Here is a 22,636-nt window from a genome sequence, read left to right on the forward strand (position 1 = left end):
TTTGATAATAACTAAGACTTTTAAAAAGCAGTAGAGATTCCATCTTGGAGTAGAACTGGAGTTGAATTAAAGTAATCAATGTATCAACCAATCAAAAATATGTGTTAAGAGAGCTGGAGAGCTGGATCATAAAGAAGGCTGAGTGCCAAAGAATGGATGCTTTTTTCAAACTGTGGTGCTGAAGAAAACTCTTGTGTGTCCCTTGGACAGAAAGGAAATCAAACCAGTCCATCCTAAAGGAAATCAACCCTGAATATTCATTAGAAGGACTGATGCTGAAGCTGAAGCTCCAGTACTTTGGTTACCTGATGTGAAGAGCTGACTCATTGGAAAAGACCCTGATGCTGGGAAAGACTGAGGGCAAGAGAAGAAGGGGGAGACAGAGAATGAGATGGTTGGATGGCATCACTGACTCAATGGATATGAGTCTGAGCAAACTCCAGGAATACTGAAGGACAGAGAAGCCTAGTGTGCTGCAGTCCGACACGACTTAGTGACTGAACAACAAGAGTCTATGAATATAGAAATCACAGGCAATGGCACCCCACTCCAGTACTCTTGCCTGGAAAATCCATGGACGGAGGAGCCTGGAAGGCTGCAGTCCATGGGGTCGCTAGGAGTCAGACACGACTGAGCGACTTCACTTTCACTTTTCACTTTCATGCACTGGAGATGGAAATGGCAACCCACTCCACTGTTCTTGCCTGGAGAATTCCAGGGACGGGGGAGCCTGGTGGGCTTCCGTCTATGGGGTCGCACAGAGTCGGACACGACTGAAGTGACTTAGCATAGCATAGCATAGCACTCCTTCTAACAGTAACAATGACTCCTTAATAGTAATAGCAGCTTTACACAATAATATCACTTAATTCTCATTAAAATTCTATGAAATTATTATTATAACTTTCACTTCACAGAAAAGTATACTGAAGCACAGAGGTTAGGTAATTTCTGAATTTAACAGGTCACACAGCTGTTAAAAGAGGCACAGTGGGTCCTAAAGCTACTGGCAGCTTGAAACCCCTGTGTTCTCCACCCTAGACACTGTGCTGGTAAGCAGGATTTCAAGCCAAGTGTAGAATTCAGAGCAGGGACAGACATCTCACTCCACTGGGGGATGATCAGAAAGTCTTTATGGAAGAAGAAGGGTGTAATCAGAGTTTAGAGGGGTGCAGAGCCATAAGTCTAGAAAGAGGTCATAGGTGAGTTCTACTGTGCACCAAATCTAGACTGGAATAATCCACCAAGAGGAAGGAGCAGAGGACAGGAGGACTTAGAAGGGGGCTGAACCACATGGGACTCTGTCCATAGTCAATTCAAGGGTTGCAGCAGGTCATGGCCATTTAGGACAAAAGGAAGTACACACCCTATGGCATGCAGGATTCCCTGACTAGGGATCAAACTTGTGTCCCCTGAAGTGAAAACACAGTCTTAACCACTGGACTGCCAGGGAAGTCCCTTTACGTCAGTATTGGGACCAATATACTTACAGTTCTGGGTTCAAACGTATAAAGAGCTCTGAACACTTTAACTTGCCCTAAAAGAAAGGAAACAAAAAACACATGATCAGTTTTTTCATTTCTTAATTTTTGGTAAATAGTATTTATTATCCTTTATATTCTTCAGAATTCCCTAACTAAAAGCCTCTTGAGAAATTATTTTGGAATTAAATGTTTTTTCTACATAGAAGGTATTTTCTTAAATATTTGTTAAATTAAAGTATGAATAAACACACACCTCTGGGGGGTGATTTTGCTTCCCTCTCTCAAACAACAGGAGCTACCTAATTATTTGTACTCAGCTTCTGTCCTATGTAAAGCCTCTCCAACCCAAAGATCTAAGTTTAACATAAAGATACTTACTGGGAAAATTAACAGTAATTACATATTCTTAAATCAATGGCTCATGATTTTATATTCTCCAAGAGAAAGGAAATACCAGGAAGAAAAAAACTACCTGTTGGAAAAATCTATGATTCCATGAAGTCCCACAACAGAGTGCAATCCACAAATGAGTCATGTTCATGAGAACTATCCTCTGTTCTACCAAACCATGAACCCACCTGCCAATGCAGGAGATGCAAGAGACATGCGTTTGGTCCCTAGATGGGAAAGATCCCCTGGAGGAGCGCATGGCAACCCACGCCAGTATTCCACGGGCAGAGGAGCCTGGCGGGCTACAGTCCAGGGGGCCGCAAAGAGTTGGACACAACTGAGCAACGGAGTACATAACAAAACAGCACACATCTTCTGTTCTGCCAAGCCATCTCCCTTTTTATATGTCCCTTCGCTGCATTTCCAGAATACCTGGTATCAGAAATAACTGATGTGCAAGCCTGTCTCATGTGAGGGCAGGAACCCTGACCTGTTCAATCTCCTGGCACCTACCTGGCATATAGTACGAACTTAATAAATTCTTGCTAAATAAATTGATAAGAACAAAGATAGTATAGGGAAAAGCCTACAAATATCAAAATCAAAGACCTACTTAAAATGTGACAACAGTTCAATTTCAGTACTGGAAGAACCTTTAGAGATAACCGCCTAGTCCAAGAGCACCATTAGGAACAGTGGCTCCCACGGTGGGAAGACTACTTCAGAAATTATGTACATTTTAAACAGATAACTAATAAGGACCACGGTGTGGCAGAGGGAACTCTACCCAGTACTCTGTATAGGGCTATATGGGAAAAGAATCCGAAAACAAGTGGATACACGTATAACAGATTCGCTTTCTGTACACCTGAAAGCAACACGACGTTTAAATCAACCACTGCTGCTCTTTAGTCACTCAGTCATATCCAATTCTTTGCGACCTCATGGACTGTAACCTGCCAGGCTCCTTTGTGCATGGGATTTCCCAGGCAAGAATAATGCAGTGGGTTACCATTTCCTTCTCCAGGGGATCTTCTCCACCCAGGGATCAAACCTTTGCCTCCTGCTTGATAGGCAGATTCTTTACTACTAAGCCACCTGGGAAGCCCATAAATCAACTATATCCCAATAAAAAAATTTTTACAGTGGAATTTTGTACATTTTTATCTTATTTGTTTTCATTCCTATTTTAACATGTTTTAAAATATAACAGCATGATATAGAATACATATAGGGCTTCCCTGGTGGCTCGGACAATAAAGAATCTGCCTGCAGTGCAGGAGACCCGGTTCAACCCCTGGGTCAGAAAGATCCCCTAGAGAAAGGAATGGCAACCCACTCCAGTATTCTTGCCTGGAGAATCCCATGTGCGGAGGAACCTGGCAGGCAGGGGGAACCATACAGTCCATGGGGTCGCAAGAGTTGGACATGACTTAACGACTAAACCAAAAATACATTATTGGAAGCAGTTAAAACCTTTCATTGATACAATATTAAGAATTATGAGGGCAAGTGTTTTATGCGTGGTATATCAAGTACCTAGCACAATGCCTGGCACATAGGAGGCACTTAATAATTATTTACTGAAGGGATGAAGAATGGATGAATAAAAGAAAGGAACATGCACTCAAAAAGCAGTCTGAAAACCAGATTAGAATAGCACTGTCTAAAACATTTTTCGGAGAAGGCAATGGCACCCCACTCCAGTACTCTTGCTTGGAAAATCCCATGGATGGAGGAGCCTGGTAGGCTATAGTCCATGGGGTCGCTAAGAGTCGGACACGACTGAGCGACTTCACCTTCACTTTTCACTTTCATGCACTGGAGAAGGAAATGGCAACCCACTCCAGTGTTCTTGCCTGGAGAATCCCAGGGACGGGGGAGCCTGGTGGGCTTCCGTCTATGGGGTCACACAGAGTCGGACATGACTGAAGCGACTTAGCAGCAGCAGCAGCAATACATTTTTACATAATGATGGGAAAGCTCTCCATCTGTGCTACTTACACAGAGCTACTGAGCACATGAAATATGGCTAATGTGACTGAAGAACTGATTTTTACGCATCATTTAATTTGAATTAAGTTAAGCTGCCACAAGTGGCTGGTGGCTAGCATCTTGAACAACACAAATTTAGAACATGAGAAAATGAGAAGTGATGTTATGTCCATCAGGAGGGGACTACATAAATCAACTCCAATTCATCTACATGATAGAGTCATTTAAAAAGAATGCTGCAGACAGACTCACAGACACTGATGTGGCAAAGAGCCTGTAAAATATTCAGTGGGAAAAAACAAGTTATAGAACAGTATGCCAAGTACCATCCATTTATGTTGACCACACACATCTTGATTGGAAACACCAATTATGGGAATCCTCACATTCTACTTTACATACATGGTTTAAATTCATTATTACTAATAAAAGTAGCATGTACTACTTTTATTATCAATGAAAACAAAAAAGATATTTTCACTGGAGGCACAGAGGTACAGGAAATCACTTTCTTTTAAACACCCTAATATAGAAGAGCTGCTCAAATCCCATTACTTGGTGTGGCTGCAAAAAAACATTATTTTTGCAATCTGAATTCTAGTGCCACTTCCAGAAGCAAAAGTGAAAACTCTTTTTCATTTGGAGTTTGCTTTTCACCCCCATATCCTTAGGTCTAAGAAAGGAAACATTAAATGGAAGGAGAAATATTTTCTGCTGACCTAACTGTCTAAGGGGAGATTAACTGTCTTGATTACGTCAAACTTTCCAAGGAGAAGTTACACAAAGAAGCATACACTGGTGACCAAAATCAGTAATGACAGAACTTTCTTGCTCCTTTGAGGGCAAGGCAGTGATGAGACAAGTGATGGCTGACTTTGGGAACAATATCCAATGTCAACTTAATGAGCTTAAATTTTAAAACCTGGAGAAAAATTAAATGGAGTGGGACTAAGCTGCTGATTCTTTGTAACTGTATCTTTTGTGACTGTCTTACTATAAAATGTATACAACTAAGAAGAAAGTTGGAGATTTATTCATCTCTATTTATACTAAGCAGAGAGCATCAGGCAACTCTTCAGGCCATCACATGAGGGAATGTTCTCTTCATGTAATGTTGCAGAAAACATTTTCACATACAAATCTTTTAATCAATTAATATTGAGAATTCGCCCTTTAAGAATCCCTTTGAACCCATATATCATAAAAGTCTGAGGCCTTAATTTATTCCATCCTCAAGGCTGAGTCAAGTTGAAACAAAACAATACAAAGACCAGGCAGAGGTTATGAAAGAATACCATAAAGAGGAAAAGCAGATGACTTTCATGATTACAGTTTACCAACCATGGGTAGAGCCTTTCAAGAAAATACCAATTAATAAGACTTAACTCACTGATCATTCTTATATCATGTTTAACTCAACTGTGTGCAATGGTCTATAGGTGTACAGGTTTATGCAGAGCAATGAAGGGCAAAAAATCAGGGTCCTCTGTATTTCTATAGTATTGTCCTTGTGTGTGTGTGTTCAGTTGCTTAGCCATGTCTGATTCTTTGCAGTCCCATGGACTGTAGTCCGTCAGGCTCCTCTGTCCATGGAACTTTCCAGGCAAGAACACTGGAGTGGGTTGCCATTTCCTCCTCCATGGGATCTTCCTGACCCAGGGATTAAAACCACATCTCCTGCATCTCCTGGCTTGGCAGGTGGACTCTTTACCACTAGTGCCACCTGGGAAGCTCAGTACGGTCTTTGCAGACATTGAAGAAAAAAAAAGTCTTAACAAATCATTGCGCTGATCAATTCCAAACATATTTAACGAAGGCGGAGTCACAATGCAAAATAGTTGTGTTCTTGTACATTGCCAAGAGGCTAAATTAGATGCTTTCTTCAGGTGCCCTCCCTCTTGATCATTTTCTCAAGGAAGTCTGGTTACACATGCCACAAAGGGAAAGTGGAGCCAAGAAGATAACATGAATTGAATTCACCCTGAATTAAGACTGGAAACGGGCCCAATCTTTTGCCTGATGCTTTATGTGACTCTCATAAACATGAACTAGCGTGTGAATGGTACTAAGGATTTCAGTAGGGCTGGCCTCCTGACATAAGCAAAATAAGTAAATTCCCATGATACCAACAGTGGCTGGCTCCTTACCTTGCCAGGAACTCCCTTCTCTTTTCTCTGAAACCCCACCCAGACCCGTAGTGAAGAGCTGAATCTACTAGTCATCAGCCAAACACTGTTTTCCTCTGGAGTTAGGCTGACTGTCCCTGCTCCCCTCATCCACACTCTCGGACTTCACTAAACTAATCCTTGTCCAGAGTAATTGAGGCTGATGGAGTAGAAGGGGATCTGGGACAGGGACCTGAACAGGCAACAGATAAGAGAATGTGCTGTTTCTGAGGTCTGCAAAAAGAATATGTATTGTTGCACCACTAAGGCTCTGAAGCAGCACTTAGAAGGACTGGGGGCTTATAAACCCAAACACAAAATTTCTAATCTACTTTATTCTCTGTTGGTGAAAGAGTGAAGAAGCTGCTAGTCTGAGCCACTATGACAGCAATAAAAGGTGACAGCTCACTACAGTGGATAAACATACCATAAATAGCAAGAGAATGACTATTCAAAATACCAGAACTAACAGATCAACTGTTTCATTTACATTCTGCTGAAAAATGTTGGGAGGCATGAGACATTTTAGATGGACTTCATTTAAAATGGCTATGATAACTACCACACACTGACTATGACAGTTAAATCTAAAAACACTGACAATGCCAAGTGTTAAGAAGGATATGGGACAACTGGAATTCTCAGACACTACCAGTGGGTGTGTAAACTGGTACAACCACTACAGAAAATTACTTGGCAGTAGCATTAACTTTTTTTTTTTTTTTTACAAGTCTTAACATGTCTTTGAGATCCTAAAAGCATTCTGAGGAAGAAAACCATCCTAATATTGCATACAAAAATGACCCCTCCCAGATGGTATTACTATCCCCAGAGTACACTGAGTCTCAGCATTTTTAAACTGTAGATCATGACATATTAGCAGATGGTAAAACTAACTTAGTGGTTTTTAAAAATACTAAATAAAACAGAAAAGATCAGAGTACACTGCACATAATGGAACCAATTATGATTTTGTGAAACTTTTGTTTCACTGGGACTGGACAAATGAGTAGAGACATGAGTGTTTATTTTAGAAATTTACCAAATACACATTTTGACATAACACCAAATGGTCAAATATTAAAATCAACATTTTCCAAAACTAAATGTTGCCTTTACAGAATGAACTGCTGGGAAACAAATATAAATCTGAAATTTTATTCAAAAATTAATTACGATTATAGTTTTATTATTAAAAATTCTAGTAGACCCATTTTTAAAGCTTGATATAAAAGGGCAGGAACTATAATTCCTCAACATTGCTAACTGTAGCCTGAATGAAGCTTCTGCAAAACTAAATAAACATTCTCTATAAAATGAGGTCTGTGTAAAATCAAGATATTATGGCGCTAGTTCTGCCAGCGTAGCTTTTGCCTGTGATGATTCTGCCACAGTTTGTAAGGTCCTTCCTCCCTAATAGAAACTGACTGGGGTCCAGACTCACCTCCTCTTCATCTCCTGGGCTAAAAGATTTGCCTAATGCTGGTGATGCAATTTCACTGAAAACAATCCCACAAAGACACAATGGTTTCCCCCAAATTATTAGGGATCATATTCTCTCAACAATGTCAATTCACACCTATGATCTTAAGTATTTATATAATAACATTTGGACATTTAAAATCCATAGCCTCACAATTATCGTTAATTACCACAATATTTTATTCTCCAATAAAAACGTACACTTATACTTTCAGTTGACTGAGAGAATTTTCAAATATAAAGTACAAAGAGGATATCGGAACTAAATTAAAGTTAGAGTATTATATACCTGTCTTTCAAAGAAAGACACAAGTACATGAGAAAACAATAAATCCAAATGACATGCCTTATTTGCATCACTGGCATGGCATGAGGAATACCTAAGCAATCTACAATCCTTGATAAAATACAAGGTGTGCCAAAAATGACACTGAAGTATGCATTTCACCATATGGTCAGTGACCCAAAGCTGAATGGCAGGTTTTGGAAGAAATTTGAGGCGAAGGTAAATTTCTGTGTACTCCTATGCTCATGTGTATATGTGTGTGTCTATGCACGTGCATTTTTGAATGTACCAGGTCACTAAGTAAAAGATACATCTCTTACTGGAGGTCAAGGTCAAAAAAAAAGTGTGAAAGCCACTACTCCAAACTATCTGATCAAGTTAGAGATTTGCTACAGGACTCTAAGGAATGGGTAATATTCTTTTATTTCATGAATCTCAAAATTCAGCTAACATATAAAATATAATATTCTCTCATCACCCCCAAAGCAGATATTCTAACCATTTTAAATAATTATAACCAACCAAAAAGAAATAGGAAGAAAATTACTTCAAAAAGGGAAAATTACAGAAAAAATAAGAACTTATTTTATATGTATATTCCTCACATTTATCTAAGTGCATACAGGGAGTATTGGGCTTCCCCAGTGGCTTGGCAGGTAAAGAATCTGCTTGCAATGGAGGAGACACAGGAGATCTGGGTTTGTCCTTGGATCGGGAAGATCTCCTGGAGAAGGAAATGGCAACAGACTCCAGTATTCTTCCCTGAAAAATCCTATGGACAGAGGAGGCTGGTGGGCTATAGTCCAAAGGACTGCAAAGAGTCGGGCACGACTGAGTAACTAAGCACAAGCAGGGTGTATTACTCTTCTTACTTTACATCATGTGGGTATGAAAAAAAAAAAAATCTTAGGTTAAGTAAAAGTATTAATATTATTTCCACAAGGCATGTTTAAATTATTCTATTCAACAAGCATGATGAAACAGGATGTTTTCTGTTCAAAAACAAAACAGAAGGAGCCTATGTGATAGCATTCAAGAGTCAAGGCCATCACTTCCATTGCTGGGGTGAAAGGAAACAGCTGTGCTCTGTTAGGTCAACATGGGGCTCCCATGGGCTTTGTGGGCTCCAACGCCCATAAATAGGATGGTCAGCTCAGAACAGGCTTCTGGGTGAAAATCTCTTGTCAGTCCACAAAAGTCCACTGCTCTTGAAAATAAAATGGTTTTCTTGCAAAGAAGATCACTATGTGAGTACAGCAATAAGTTTCTCCCTTCATACTTATATTCTTGGATGAGTTAAATCAAATCCAATGAACTCTATTTACATGTAACTTTAAAGATTATAATTAGCAGAAAAGACTATGAAAGTAATGCTTTCATCTCTCCTTACTCCAGCACCATCTCTTTCCTGCTGCCCTCTTATGCAATTCAAAAAAAAAACTAAAGAATTTGAAATGTGTCTTGATTTCAGCTGCAGGAATGGCAGACTCATTAAAAACAGTAGCCAGTGTGTTTTCTGACAAGAGGATTCTGTTTATTAACAGTGTGCCTTTCTTACCCATTTTTTCCTTTGCCTATACTTTTCAGTGCTTTTCAGCAAATTTCATTATTTTCACATCCGCTGGTTATTTTTATTTCTTCTCAGTATAACATAAAAGTCCCTAAGAGCAGGACTTTTCAAATGACAAGTTCACTGCCAATATGTTTTGATGGGTTAAAAATTAGAGGAAAGAGAGCAATGGTCCGTAAAACTCTTCATCTCAAGACACCTTGCTTCCAAAGTCAGCTTGGGGAGATCTCGGAGAAGAATGGAGAAAAATTCTTGATTTCAGTTTTTGGAATTTAAAGTAAAAAGGCTCCACTGATCACAGCACCTTCTGCGAAGGGACGAGGTGAGTCTGGGGACCAACTCGTGATAGCAGTGCCTGTTTTGTACAATCTGTGAGCTAAGAATTAAGAATGGCTTTACATTTTACAATTTGAGCCACCGGGGAAGTCCCAAGAATGGCTTTATATTTTAAATTGGCTGGGAGGGAATGTCATTTCATGGCATATGAAAATTACCTGAAATTCGAACTATAGTGTTCATTAATAAAGTTCTTCTGGAACAGAGTCAGTATTTATATGTCATCCACGGCTGCTTTTCCACTACCATGGCAGGGTCAAGTGGTTATAATAGAGACCATCTGTGGCTCACAACGCCTAAAATATTTACAATCTGTACCTTTACAGAAAAAGTCTGCTGCCCCCTGATCTGGTGAAGGACAAGTCAGACCAAAGAAGCACGTGTCACAGCCTGAGGAGGCAGTAGGTCTGCCTCTGACTGCCCTGCAAGCAGCCTGGGGCTCAGCCTTGTCCTGTGGGAAATGACCGGTTGGGCAAATGAATTCATACATCCAAGACTGACACAGAATTTCCTAACACTGATATCTCTAATCCAAAAGGGAATGACCCATCAAAGCTCACATTTATGGGACACTTAACACAGACCAGATACCATACAAAGGGCTGACTTGTAGCAACTTTTAATCAAAACAATCCTGAAACATAATTACCTATTCACACTATTTTACAGCTGAAGAAACAGGTTAGAGTAGGTAAGGAATCCAGGTCCACACAGCTAGGAAGTGCCAGAAATAAGGTTTAAACCCAGGCTGTCTGGCTCAGGGTTCATGCTCTGAACACTATGAACATGGCTCAGAAAGATCTGAGCTTTTATTGCTGGCACACTGGGATTAAATGGATTTAAACAAATTTATATATGTAAAGTACTATGTGCAATTCCTGAGACGCTGTATGTACCCATGTTAGCTTTTATTAATTACTATAAATTTGTACTTTATCCCTTGTGTTTTTATCTTCACTGGCAAGACAGCCTTATCAAAATCCTATATATTATATGTACATCCTTTATATTATATATATACCCTTATATCCTATATATTAGTTTATCATTTATAATACCCCCACAGAGAAGCTGAAATGCTTCTGTTAAGCAAACAAAGCCTAACAGCCAATATTATAGACCTTGCATGTGCTATGTTTAGTTGCTCAGTCATGTCCAACTCTTTGCAACCCCATAGCTCCTCCGTCCATGGGATTCTCCAGGCAATGATACTGGAGTGGGTTGCCATGCCCTGCTCCATCTTCCCAACCCAGGAATCGAACCCAGGTCTCCTGCATTGCAGGCGGATTCTTCACCATCTGAGCCACCAGGGAAGAATATTATATTCTTTAGTGGCTATTAAAGAATTCAGTGAGAGTTTTAAACCTCACTGTCATTTTGAAACCTATAGCCAGTGTCCTCAGTCAGCTCAGGCTGCCTCAACAAAATACCATGAACTGGGCACCTGAACAACAGACATTTACTTCTCACAGTTCTAGATAGAGGCTGGGAAGTCCAAGATCAAGGTGCTGGCAAATTTGGTTTCTAGTGAGAGGGCTCTTCCTGGCTTGCAGATAGCTACTTTCTCACCGCGTGCTCACATGGCCCTTCCTTGGTATGCACACACACAGATCTCTCTCTCACTCCTTTTAAAAAACCACAAATCCCACCAGGTGGGTCCCAATCTCATGACCTAATCTAACCCTAATTACTTCCTCCAAGGCCCCATCCCTATCACATTGGGTTTAAGGCTTCAGTACATGAATTTGGGGGGAACATAAACACAGTCTATAATGGCAATGAATACAGAATTATAGGGAAAAAAAAACAGAAATGCATGAACATAAAAATATACGTACATTGGAATATAGGTTATCACAGTAATTAATTAAAAAAGGATTTATTATGACCTTTATAAATAAGCTTTTGGAAGATATGCTTACATTTTACAGATACATAAACATAATGTCACAGGTGGTAATATTATATATACAATCAGCTATGTAAAATAAAGATATGCATAGAAGAAAAACTGGAAGGAAACAATACTACAATGTTAACACTCATCTCTGGGTGATGGAACTATAATTCATATTTATTTTCTTCTCTATTTTCTTGTCTAAAAGAATATAAATCCCATATATAACCAGGAAAAGGTGGTCTAGTTTAATGTCCTATTGAAGGACAACCAAAAATTTATGTGCACTTTATTTATCAGCAGAGTATTTATTAATATGAGTTCTCTTTTGTCCTCTTGGACTCTCTGATCTCACTACCAAAAAAAAAAAAATTATGGGTGGAAAGACAAGCAACTGTAATACCAAGTATGCTCACAAAAGTGAGAATACAGGGATCATGTAAGTAACACAGACAGTGAGTAGATTTTTAGGTCAGTGCTGGTCATATGGGAGATGGCACCTACTTTGTTTTTGGAAAAATAACAGGAGTTGAAAAGAGGGGCTGGTGGCAGTGTAGGGCAGACTAGAATACAGAGCAGAAAGTAGACAGAGGGGCCAGAAAGGGTGAAAGGTGGCTTAGGAATGTCTTGAATATCAACAGGCCTGAAGCCTGGCAGGAGAAACAGTGAGAGATTAGGCTGGGGACATGAGTGCAGACAGGCTACAGAGTTCTCAAATTTTTCTGAGACCCATAACAATAAACATTTTGCATATCAGGACCCAGGAAACACACACTCAAAAAACAAAAAAATTTTTCAGAAATACTTATCATTACATTTATATATGAATGTATATAACCAGTGTCTAGAGATCAAATGGGAATTTTTCAGATTAGATATCTGGTACTCCTTGTAAAAATAAAATACTCTCAGAATATATTAAAAATGGCCTTGGAAAGTATCCTATTTTTTCAAGAAATTTTTTAAAAATTTGAGCAAATAATATATGGACAAGCTTACAGAATGACTTTCATGAATGACTAATTCCTTAGGAAATTACAATTGTACATAGAAAATAAAACTCTGCAACAATAACAAAACAAATGGTCTTAGTCCTCTATAAAAACAAAAGCTAGCACCATAACATGATGATAAAATGTTTTCCTTTATTTAAAGCAGAACCCCTTAAAATCTGATATAGGGACAAAGATATACACTATATTTAAGAAAATGATTAGAGAATCTCTAGAGACATAGAACAGAGTTAAAGGACTCACTTCCTACTTACCCAATAGACACACAGGGGTCAAATCTGTAGTGAGAGCATTTTACTACCTCTAGTTAATCCTAGAACTCTTATATAATACACTCTGGATGAGTGAAAAATATTATCAAATACAACAGGAAAATGTAATAAGTGGAAGCAAAGAGTAAGCAAAAACTTTGAGTCTCTCTCAGTTCAGAAAAAAATAATTCAAATTTTCTTCTATAGCACATATGAGAGACTCTAAACAAGTTTCTATCCAAAATTATAACAGAACCAAAAACAGGAAAGTGAGTTTAGAGAGGTCACCTATAGGAAACCAACAAGATGTCTAAACTATTCCAAGATCATTGACTCACTAAGACAACAGCCTTTAAACTGGAAACTGTTTCCCCAATTACATTCCTTCTCAAGTCATATACTAGTGCTCCTTCAAAAGGTTTATGAAGTGCTCCCAAGGGTCATGTTCCTGGTGCGACAGTGGTGAACCTTGCCTGGTGGCCCCAGAAAAGTTGGACATAACACCTCTGTTGGAAGCTACACCCAGTGGCCATCCCAGGGCCAGACCTGGCATTGCTGAAGACTCAGCCCCAGAAAGGGGATGTGCTCGGTTGTGAGCTCCTCCACCCAACTCAACCTGGTTCTGAAAGTCAACACTGTTTACGGAAAGGAGGGGCTACAACTGGAAGGTCTGGAAAGACCCAAAGAGTCCAAATGACTCCTGGAAAAGGTCAGGGGAGAATCTTAACCCAAACAAACGTTCAGGTATTTTTCCAAACCAGATTAGCTATTAGGAGGACAAGGGAGTGAGAATTAAGTCCTGAGGATTTCCCCAAAGGCTAGACAGAGACAAACACAAAGAGCTGTAGTTTTCTGGAGCTATAATTAAAACAGGATAATTATAGGACCATTCTTAGGAAAATCTTCCTTCTACTCGAGGCCTTGGGTGGAGCTGTGATAAAATTCCTGAGGGTTACATACTTACTTTCAGGGACTAACCTCAGCACTCTAAGACCCAAGGCAAATTGCTTATGGATTTTTTTTTTTAACTCTTTTTCATTAATGGATGCCCAGAAGATCATTTCTCTTTTTCAGAAACATGGGCATGGGGTCATAGGGAATTTGGAATTTGTTCTTAAACTTCTAGGAAAACCTCTGGTCCCCTCCCTTGAGCTTGCAAAACTATCTGCTGTTTATAATGTGGAAGGGTAGACAGTGAAAATAACTGCTCTGCCCACAGGGACGGAAGAGGGGAAACTCTGCACTCTCTAGGGTTTGGCTTTCCACCAATATTCAGTGGTCACCCAAACTGCAGGCTTCCATAATAATTGCTAGGAATGTGTCCCACCATCCAGATGCAGAAGTGCCCTCCCTTCTTGTCATCTGTCCTAACAAATTGCAGTCCCTTATCTATAAAGACATTCAGTGAAAAATTAACACTCAAGATCACTATAATAATTTTCAACTGTGAACCAAATTTTTTGTATTTGAGTCTACAGTTACAGCAATAAAACTTATTCCCATTAGTACAAGTCTACGTTCTTAATATTGCCATTATATCAGAAGCCCTGTAAATATGTAAATGTTATTTTCTTGAAAAAATTGGTTTCTTGTGTCAGATCTACATAGCTGACAGTGTAAAGGGTGGGCTGAGAATCACTCTCTTAGAGGAGGACTATCAATTAACTTTTAGAGAAAAGCAATGAAAACCCTCCTTTCTGATAAAGAATCCGCCTGCCAATGCAGGAGACACAAGAGACAAGGGTTTGACCCCTGGGGCAAGAAGATCCCCTAGAGTAGGCAACCTACTCCAGTATTTCCTGCCTGAAAAATGCCATGGACAGAGGAGCCTGGCGGGTACAGTCCACAAGGTCACAAAGAGTTGAACACTACTGAGCAGAGAATTTGATTTTCTCTCTGTGTGCCTGATCAGAGCTCTCAGGCTCGGGGAATGGGTAAGAAGTCTTTTAAACTTTACCTATTCCAACTGTTATTTATAAGCTAATGAGTTTCATATTGTAATATCTGATTCATAACTAAGTTTAGAAAATGAGGCTATGGGATCTCTGGTTGTGCCTGTCTATACGTTTATGTGTGCATTATCCTTGTTTTTACCTTTGGATGGTATTATCAAAATTAATTTGTAAGTGAGCACTACTTAATTAGATTAAAGGAAATTAAGTGCTTATATAAATTCTCAAAAAAAAAAAAAACAACACACACACACACACAAGATAACTGGCCAGAATTAATTTCAGTTCACATGAACTGGGAAATATTCAATATTACATTAATACTTGGTATTAACGTTTAAGCTTGTTGATTTAATTAACACAGACACGTCTTTAAAGTCACCAACATTAAACATAATATCTTTATTGTGCCTCGGTTTAATAGAAGTCAAATAAGGCCTTATTATATCTGTTGCAAATTTGTCAGCAAGAAAAATAATTTGGTATGATGAAATTTTTGTAAGTGCAATAAATGCTTTGGATGAACTTTTAAAGAATAATTATGTTTTAGGAATGTCTACTTGAGCATGATCTCTTCAGATATTTGGTAATGTGAAATTTTACAGCTGTGTTAAATTAAGCTTTAAATGATGAAAATCTGTTGAATAGCTTGGTCACTCCCAAATAAAATAAGATACTGAGACATCAATTACTAAATAGAGAAACTAAAGATATTTAGGACTATTAATGAATATGCTTGGAGCTACCCTGAGATGTTCTCTATAAAAAAGCAAATCTTTTTAAAATTATCACAGGCATTTATTTTGACCAATCTACAGAATGCTAAAGTAAGACAGTTCATAATTGCTTCATTCTTAGTTTTCACTAGAAATTAAGGTTTTCAAGAGTTGAGGAGTCTAATTCAAACATGTAATTAGGGTTAACAGAAATAATAAAGGAAGCATTTCTGTATACAGTAGGAAGCCGGATATATGTTTTCGGCTATATGAGGGTATATGAGGAATAAAGAGGGTATATGAGGAATAGAATTGCATTTTATTAGAAAAAAGAAAAGAAGTCTGCCTGAGAGCTAATGATTTCTGGATGAAAAAGAAAAAGTAATGGATACAGAAAGTGAGGGGAGGATTGTGGGAAGTGGACCTTGAAAAAAGAGCTTTGTACATAGTCAGGACTGGCTAAGTTTAGAATAAATTAAATTGAGTATATTTTAAAACTAAACTGGTCTATAACTTAAGCTTCTCTCTCTGATGAGGACAAGTTTTCTTAAAATACTGGATTGCCTTTGATAACAGATTTTAAGTTTCTTTACCTTTTAAGTGATCTGTTCTGTATTTGCCTTTGAAATATTTTATTGTTATTTTTGGGTTTGTTTTTGTTTTTTTTTTGGTGATGTTGCTCAGTTGTGTCTGACTCTTTGCAATCCCGTGGACTGTACTGTTACTTGGGCTAAGTGAATAACTACTGTTTCAGAGCGACCCATGATCCTATTTGACTGAGTAGATAGGACTGATATCTTTCAGACAAACTTCAAAATCTTTTGATATTTTTCTGACAAACTTCCAAAATATCAACTTTTAATTGTAATTCTTTTGACCTCCAGCTAACTTTGAGATGTTTTAGAAGGCCATAATGCATCTCAGAGAGAAATATTTAACTAGTACATTAAATTATTTAGTGAACATTATTATTACAAGAGTGATAACCTTTTAAAATATATATATCCATAATGTATGGATATTATTAATACAGTATGGATTCGTACATTATTATCATTAATAATGTACATTATTAGTACATTATTAATACAGTACAGTCTAGTCTAGGCTTTCCTGGTGGTTCAGATGGTAAAGAATATGCCTGCAATCGAATCCAGGGTTCAACCTCTAGGTCAGGAAGATCCCCTGGAGAAGGAAACGGCAACCCACTCCAGTATTCTTGACTGGAAAATCCCATGGACAGAAGAGCCTGGCAGGCTACAGTCCAAGGGGTCACAAAGAGTTGGACATGACTGAGTGACTAAAACTGGGGTTATTCTAGAAATTACATGAAATTTCTAAAAATTTAGTATGCTCTATTCTAGTTATTTCAAGGAGAAGGCAATGGCACCCCACTCCAGTACTCTTGCCTGGAAAATCCCATGGACGGAGGAGCCTGGTAGGCTGCAGTCCATGGGGTCTTGAAGAGTCGGACACGACTGAGTGACTTCACTTTCACTTTTCACTTTCATGCATTGGAGAAGGAAATGGCAACCCACTCCAGTGTTCTTGCCTGGAGAATCCCAGGGACGGGGGAGCCTGGTGGGCTGCTGTCTATGGGGTTGCACAGAGTCAGACATGACTGAAGCGACTTAGCAGCAGCAGCAGTTATTTCAAAATGTTGCATGTCATAGCAAATTTCTTATCAACTACATTATGATTGGATATTTAATCATGACTCTTTAAATATTTCTGTCATTTATAGACAGTTGTACTCTGCTAAATCTCAAATTATACTGAGGAACTGGTTAAGAAAGAATCTTAAGGAAACTTGATGACTTCATCAAAAGTTTAACAAGAGGATTAGTTACTGAGTGAACTGGTGAATACAGTTATAATGCTTATTTTTCTATCCGAAACATTACTTTTAATCTGTGTTTTCCAGATATAAAAAACCCTTCCCCTCAAACTAATTATGATGTACCAGCAATTTAATAATTACACCTCTGTAAGCAGGACTGAAATATTTTTCTTTTATCTCTACCTGACCCCTCCATGGACTGGAAACTCTTAGGCTGCCAGCAGCTTTATCAGATAAAACAGAAAAGCCACCTCCTGACAGGTGCAGGAGTCTGAAGGTACTTTGTAGGCCTCAGTAAGAAGAATTTACCTAAGCAGAAATCTGTGACAAGTCATTGACTTGGCTTTCCTGGCTCAGAGATACCTTTCATCAATTGATCACACTTAATTTGTGAAAAAATTAACCTTGATTTGACTATATTGAAGAAGGAAATAGCAGCCCACTCCAATATGCTTGCCTGAAAAATCCCATGGACAGAAGCGCCTGGGTGGGCTACAGTCTATGGGATTGCAGAGTCAGACATGACTGAGCGACCAAGCAGTAGACTACATTTTAAAAAATGAGGGTAATTTTAGAGAACAAGAGATGTTTCAGTGGATATCAAAATCTAACTCTGTTTAATGAGGTCTGTATCCCCTGAGACTCATTTCTTAGTTCCTTGCTGTTATGTTATATTGTTGCAAAGTTTAACTGAATTATGAGAAAGGCACTCTAAGTTTGTTTCTGAAGCTCAACTGAGTAACCTATCTTTGGATGAAGATCAGGTGCTCCATGACCTGCAACCGGGAGGTTAACACCCGCGTATTGTCATTTAAACATAAAGGCTCCCCTCATGCTGGGGAAAATTAAACCATACTAGAGATAACCAGCACACCCCACTCCAGTACTCTTGCCTGGAAAATCCCATGGATGGAGGAGCCTGGTGGCTGCAGTCCATGGGGTCGCTAAGAGTCAGACACAACTGAGCGACTTAACTTTCACTTTTCACTTTCATGCACTGGAGAAGGAAATGGCAACCCACTCCAGTGTTCTTGCCTGGAGAATCCCAGGGACGGGGGAGCCTGGTGGGCTGCCATCTATGGGGTCGCACAGAGTCAGACACAACTGAAGCGACTTAGCAGCAGCAGCAGCAGCAGAGATAACCAGCATAGTAACACTAAGAAACTGGGCTAGGTGCCTTATGAACAGTGCCAATACATAATTTCCCTTAAAGATAAGGATTGGTACAGAACAGATTAAGACGATCTGGGATATAACGGGTCACACCTAATGGAAGTTCTTGACTTAAATTCTTCAGTTCAGTTCAGTCACTCAGTCGTGTCCGACTCTTTGCGACTCCATGAATTGTAGCACGCCAGGCATCCCTGTCCATCACCAACTCCCGGAGTTCACTCAAACTCACGTCCATCAAGTCGGTGATGCCATCCAGCCATCTCATCCTCTGTCGTCCCCTTTTCCTCCTGCCCCCAATACCTCCCAGCATCAGAGTCTTTTCCAATGAGTCAACTCTTCACATGAGGTGGCCAAAGTACTGGAGTTTCAGCTTTAGCATCATTCCTTCCAAAGAAATCCCAGGGCTGATCTCCTTCAGAATGGACTGGTTGGATCTCCTTGCAGTCCAAGGGACTCTCAAGAGTCTTCTCCAACACCACAGTTCAAAAGCATCAATTCTTCGGCGCCCAGCTTTCTTCACAGTCCAACTCTCCCATCCATACATGACCACTGGAAAAACCATAGCCGTGACTAGACGGACCTTTGTTGGCAAAGTAATGTCTCTGCTTTTGAATATGCTATCTAGGTTGGTCATAACTTTCCTTCCAAGAAGTAAGTACTTAGGACTTTACTAATACTGCTAGCTAAATTGTTCTCTGCATTACCAAAAGTGTGACTCTGGCTCTGAAAAAATGAAGTTCCATAGCATACCAAGATCAACAATGGTAATAGTGTAACTCTAATTATAGGAAGAAGAAACAACAGGGAATATTTTCCGGGACCATAAAAGACTATTAAGACAGGTGGTCCAGACACTTTTGGCTATTGCTGAGTAAGGCCTAGACTAGTAACAGCAGATAGAGTGGCCTGTCAGTGAAATCTTTCCCAGACCCAGGAATGAGCACTCTCAGTACCAAGGGACAAAATGGTCATGAAATGCCCCCAAACCATAGTCAAATGTATGACTTTGAATGGGCCAAATTGGCACTTGCGATATGCCTCTTCAAGGACTAGGCCAACGGCCACTGCAGCCACTGACCTTCAACACACCCTGAAAGGAGTTCAGGGTGGAAATCAGAATTGCGACACACTGTGCACTGGGAAAAACCAGCAGAACTGGCCTGCAGATAGATACTTTCAGGAGGAGATTTTATGCACCCCAATTCTTGCATCTTCTCATATCTAGAAAAGCACTAAAATCATTAACAGTGTCAACTGCTTTGGCCACTAAGGACAGAAATGTAATTGAAAGTCAAAATGGAATAGGAGTGGTTCAAATATTCAAGGTAATACTAGGTGACATTATGTATGTGATTACAGACAAGTCCTTGTATTGCTAAGAATTTCAGTCTTCTGAGCTGGGTCAAACTTGAGACACTACCAGCTATTTTCAAAACAATGTCTGCTAATAGCTGGTATGTGCACCATTATGGTTTCAAGGTATCCTCTTGTAACTATTAAATTTTTAGAAAATGAAATTGCATTAGATCAGATATTAGCAGAAAATGAGACATGTAGTGACCAACTATGGAATGAGGTTCGTGGCATTGTACAGGAGACAGGGATCAAGACCATTCCCACGAAAAGCAATGCAAAAAAGCCAAATGGCTGTCTGGGGTGGCCTTACAAATAGCTGTGAAAAGAAGAGAAGTGAAAAGCAAAGGAGAAAAGGAAAGATATAAGCATCTGAATGCAGAGTTCCAAAAATAGCAAGAAGAGATAAGAAAGCCTTCCTCAGTGATCAAGGCAAAGAAATAGAGGAAAATAACAGAATGGGAAAGACTAGAGATCTCTTCAAGAAAATTAGAGATACCAAGGGAATGTTTCATGCAAAGATGGGCTCGATAAAGGACAGAAATGGTAAGGACCTAACAGAAGCAGAAGATATTAAGAAGAGGTGGCAAGAATACACAGAGGAACTGTACAAAAAACATCTTCATGACCCAGATAATCACGATGGTGTGATCACTCATCTAGAGCCAGACATCCTTCAATGTGAAGTCAAGTGGGCCTTAGAAAGCATCACTACAAACAAAGCTAGTGGAGGTGATGGAATTCCAGTTGAGCTATTTCAAATACTTAAAGATGATGCTGTGAAAGTGCTGCACTCAATATGCCAGCAAATCTGGAAAACTCAGCAGTGGCCACAGGACTGGAAAAGGTCAGTTTTCACTCCAATCCCAAAGAAAGGCAATGCCAAAGAATGCTCAAACTACCGCACAATTACGCTCATCTCACATGCTAGTAAAGTAATGCTCAAAATTCTCCAAGCCAGGCTTCAGCAATACGTGAACCATAAACTTCCTGATGTTCAAACTGGTTTTAGAAAAGGCAGAGGAACCAGAGATCAAATTGCCAACATCCGCTGGATCATCGAAAAAGGAAGAGAGTTCCAGAAAAACATCTATTTCTGCTTTATTGACTATGCCAAAGCCTTTGACTGCGTGGATCACAATCAACTGTGGAAAATTCTGAAAGAGATGGGAATACCAGACCATCTGACCTGCCTCTTGAGAAATCTGTATGCAGGTCAGGAAGCAACAGTTAGAACTGGACATGGAACAACAGACTGGTTCCAAATAGGAAAAGGAGTACATCAAGGCTGTATATTGTCACCCTGCTTATTTAACTTATATGCAGAGTACAGCATGAGAAACGCTGGACTGGAAGAAACACAAGCTGGAATCAAGATTGTCGGGAGAAATATCAATAACCTCAGATATGCAGATGACACACCCCTATGGCAGAAAGTAAAGAGGAACTAAAAAGCCTCCTGATGAAAGTGTAAGTGGAGAATGAAAAAGTTGGCTTAAAGCTCAACATTCTGAAAACAAAGATCATGGCATCCGGTCCCATCACTTCATGGGAAATAGATGGAGAAACAGTGGAAACAGTGTCAGACTTTATTTTGGGGGGGCTCCAAAATCACTGCTGATGGTGACTACAGCCATGAAATTAAAAGACGCTTACTCCTTGGAAGGAAAGTTATGACCAACCTAGATAGCATATTCAAAAGCAGAGACATTACTTTGCCAACAAAGGTTCATCTAGTCAAGGCTGGTTTTTCCTGTGGTCATGTATGGATGTGAGAGTTGGACTGTGAAGAAGGCTGGGCGCCGAAGAATTGATGCTTTTGAACTGTGGTGTTGAAGACTCTTGAGAGTCCCTTGGACTGCAAGGAGATCCAACCAGTCCATTCTGAAGGAGATCAGCCCTGGGATTTCTTTGGAGGGAATGATGCTAAAGCTGAAACTCCAGTACTTTGGCCACCTCATGTGAAGAGTTGACTCATTGGAAAAGACTCTGATGCTGGGAGGGATTCGGGGCAGGAGGAGAAGAGGACGACAGAGGATGAGATGGCTGGATGGCATCACTGACTCGATGGACATGAGTCTGAGTGAACTCCGGAAGTTGCTGATGGACAGGGAGGTCTGGCGTGCTGAGATTCATGGGGTCGCAAAGAGTTGGACATGACTGAGCGACTGAACTGAACTGAAGTGACCAATAGCTCCTGTAATATAGATGTTAATAGCACATCTGAAGTTAAAATCTACTTAGATAAAAGCAAACAATTGGCTACCTGGCTACATATAAGTCTCCCCAAGGTACACAGACTGGCATTCAGGCTTACACTCCCAAATTCCTCAGGGAATGAGATTTATTTTGTCTATTAAAATTCTAGGTGTCACTCCTCCAACTACTTCTAACTGGGTCTTTTACACCAAAATAGAATGCCAAGGGATTGAGATTTTAATCATACAAGGTTCAGATCCAAGACCTGGAACTCAGAAATATGTCCAATTCAGTGCCTGTTCTCCAAATTGAGGGACTGTGCCCAATTTTAGCAGGGAGTGGCCAGAGCCAATGTCGTCCAGTTCCTTGAATTGAAACTGAGCAGGCTCTGTGGGGCTCCAGGGTACAAATCCTTTCTGTGTCCCCCGATTCTTGTTTGTAGGATACAAGCTTCATTCAGCCTCTATGACCTTCCCTGAGTTCTAAAGCAAAGATTCAAACAGTTGCTAACCAGGGAAGGGAAGGGACACAGAA

At 39.7% G+C, this 22,636-nt stretch overlaps 1 protein-coding gene across 2 annotated transcripts in view; it reads right to left on the reverse strand.

Moving 5' to 3' along the window:
• The window catches only part of OSTF1 (osteoclast stimulating factor 1), a 61,125-nt gene that overhangs the window by 28,273 nt on the left and 10,216 nt on the right, over nucleotides 1-22,636 (reverse strand). For both annotated transcript variants that reach the window (XM_070375754.1, XM_005887851.3), the window contains exon 2: nucleotides 1,491-1,537. In XM_070375754.1, coding sequence (XP_070231855.1) covers nucleotides 1,491-1,537 — 47 coding nt within the window. The remainder of the gene's footprint in view (nucleotides 1-1,490; nucleotides 1,538-22,636) is intronic.

The sequence above is a fragment of the Bos mutus genome, chromosome 8, assembly GCF_027580195.1.
Source record: "Bos mutus isolate GX-2022 chromosome 8, NWIPB_WYAK_1.1, whole genome shotgun sequence".
In the NCBI taxonomy this organism is placed as follows: domain Eukaryota; kingdom Metazoa; phylum Chordata; class Mammalia; order Artiodactyla; family Bovidae; genus Bos; species Bos mutus.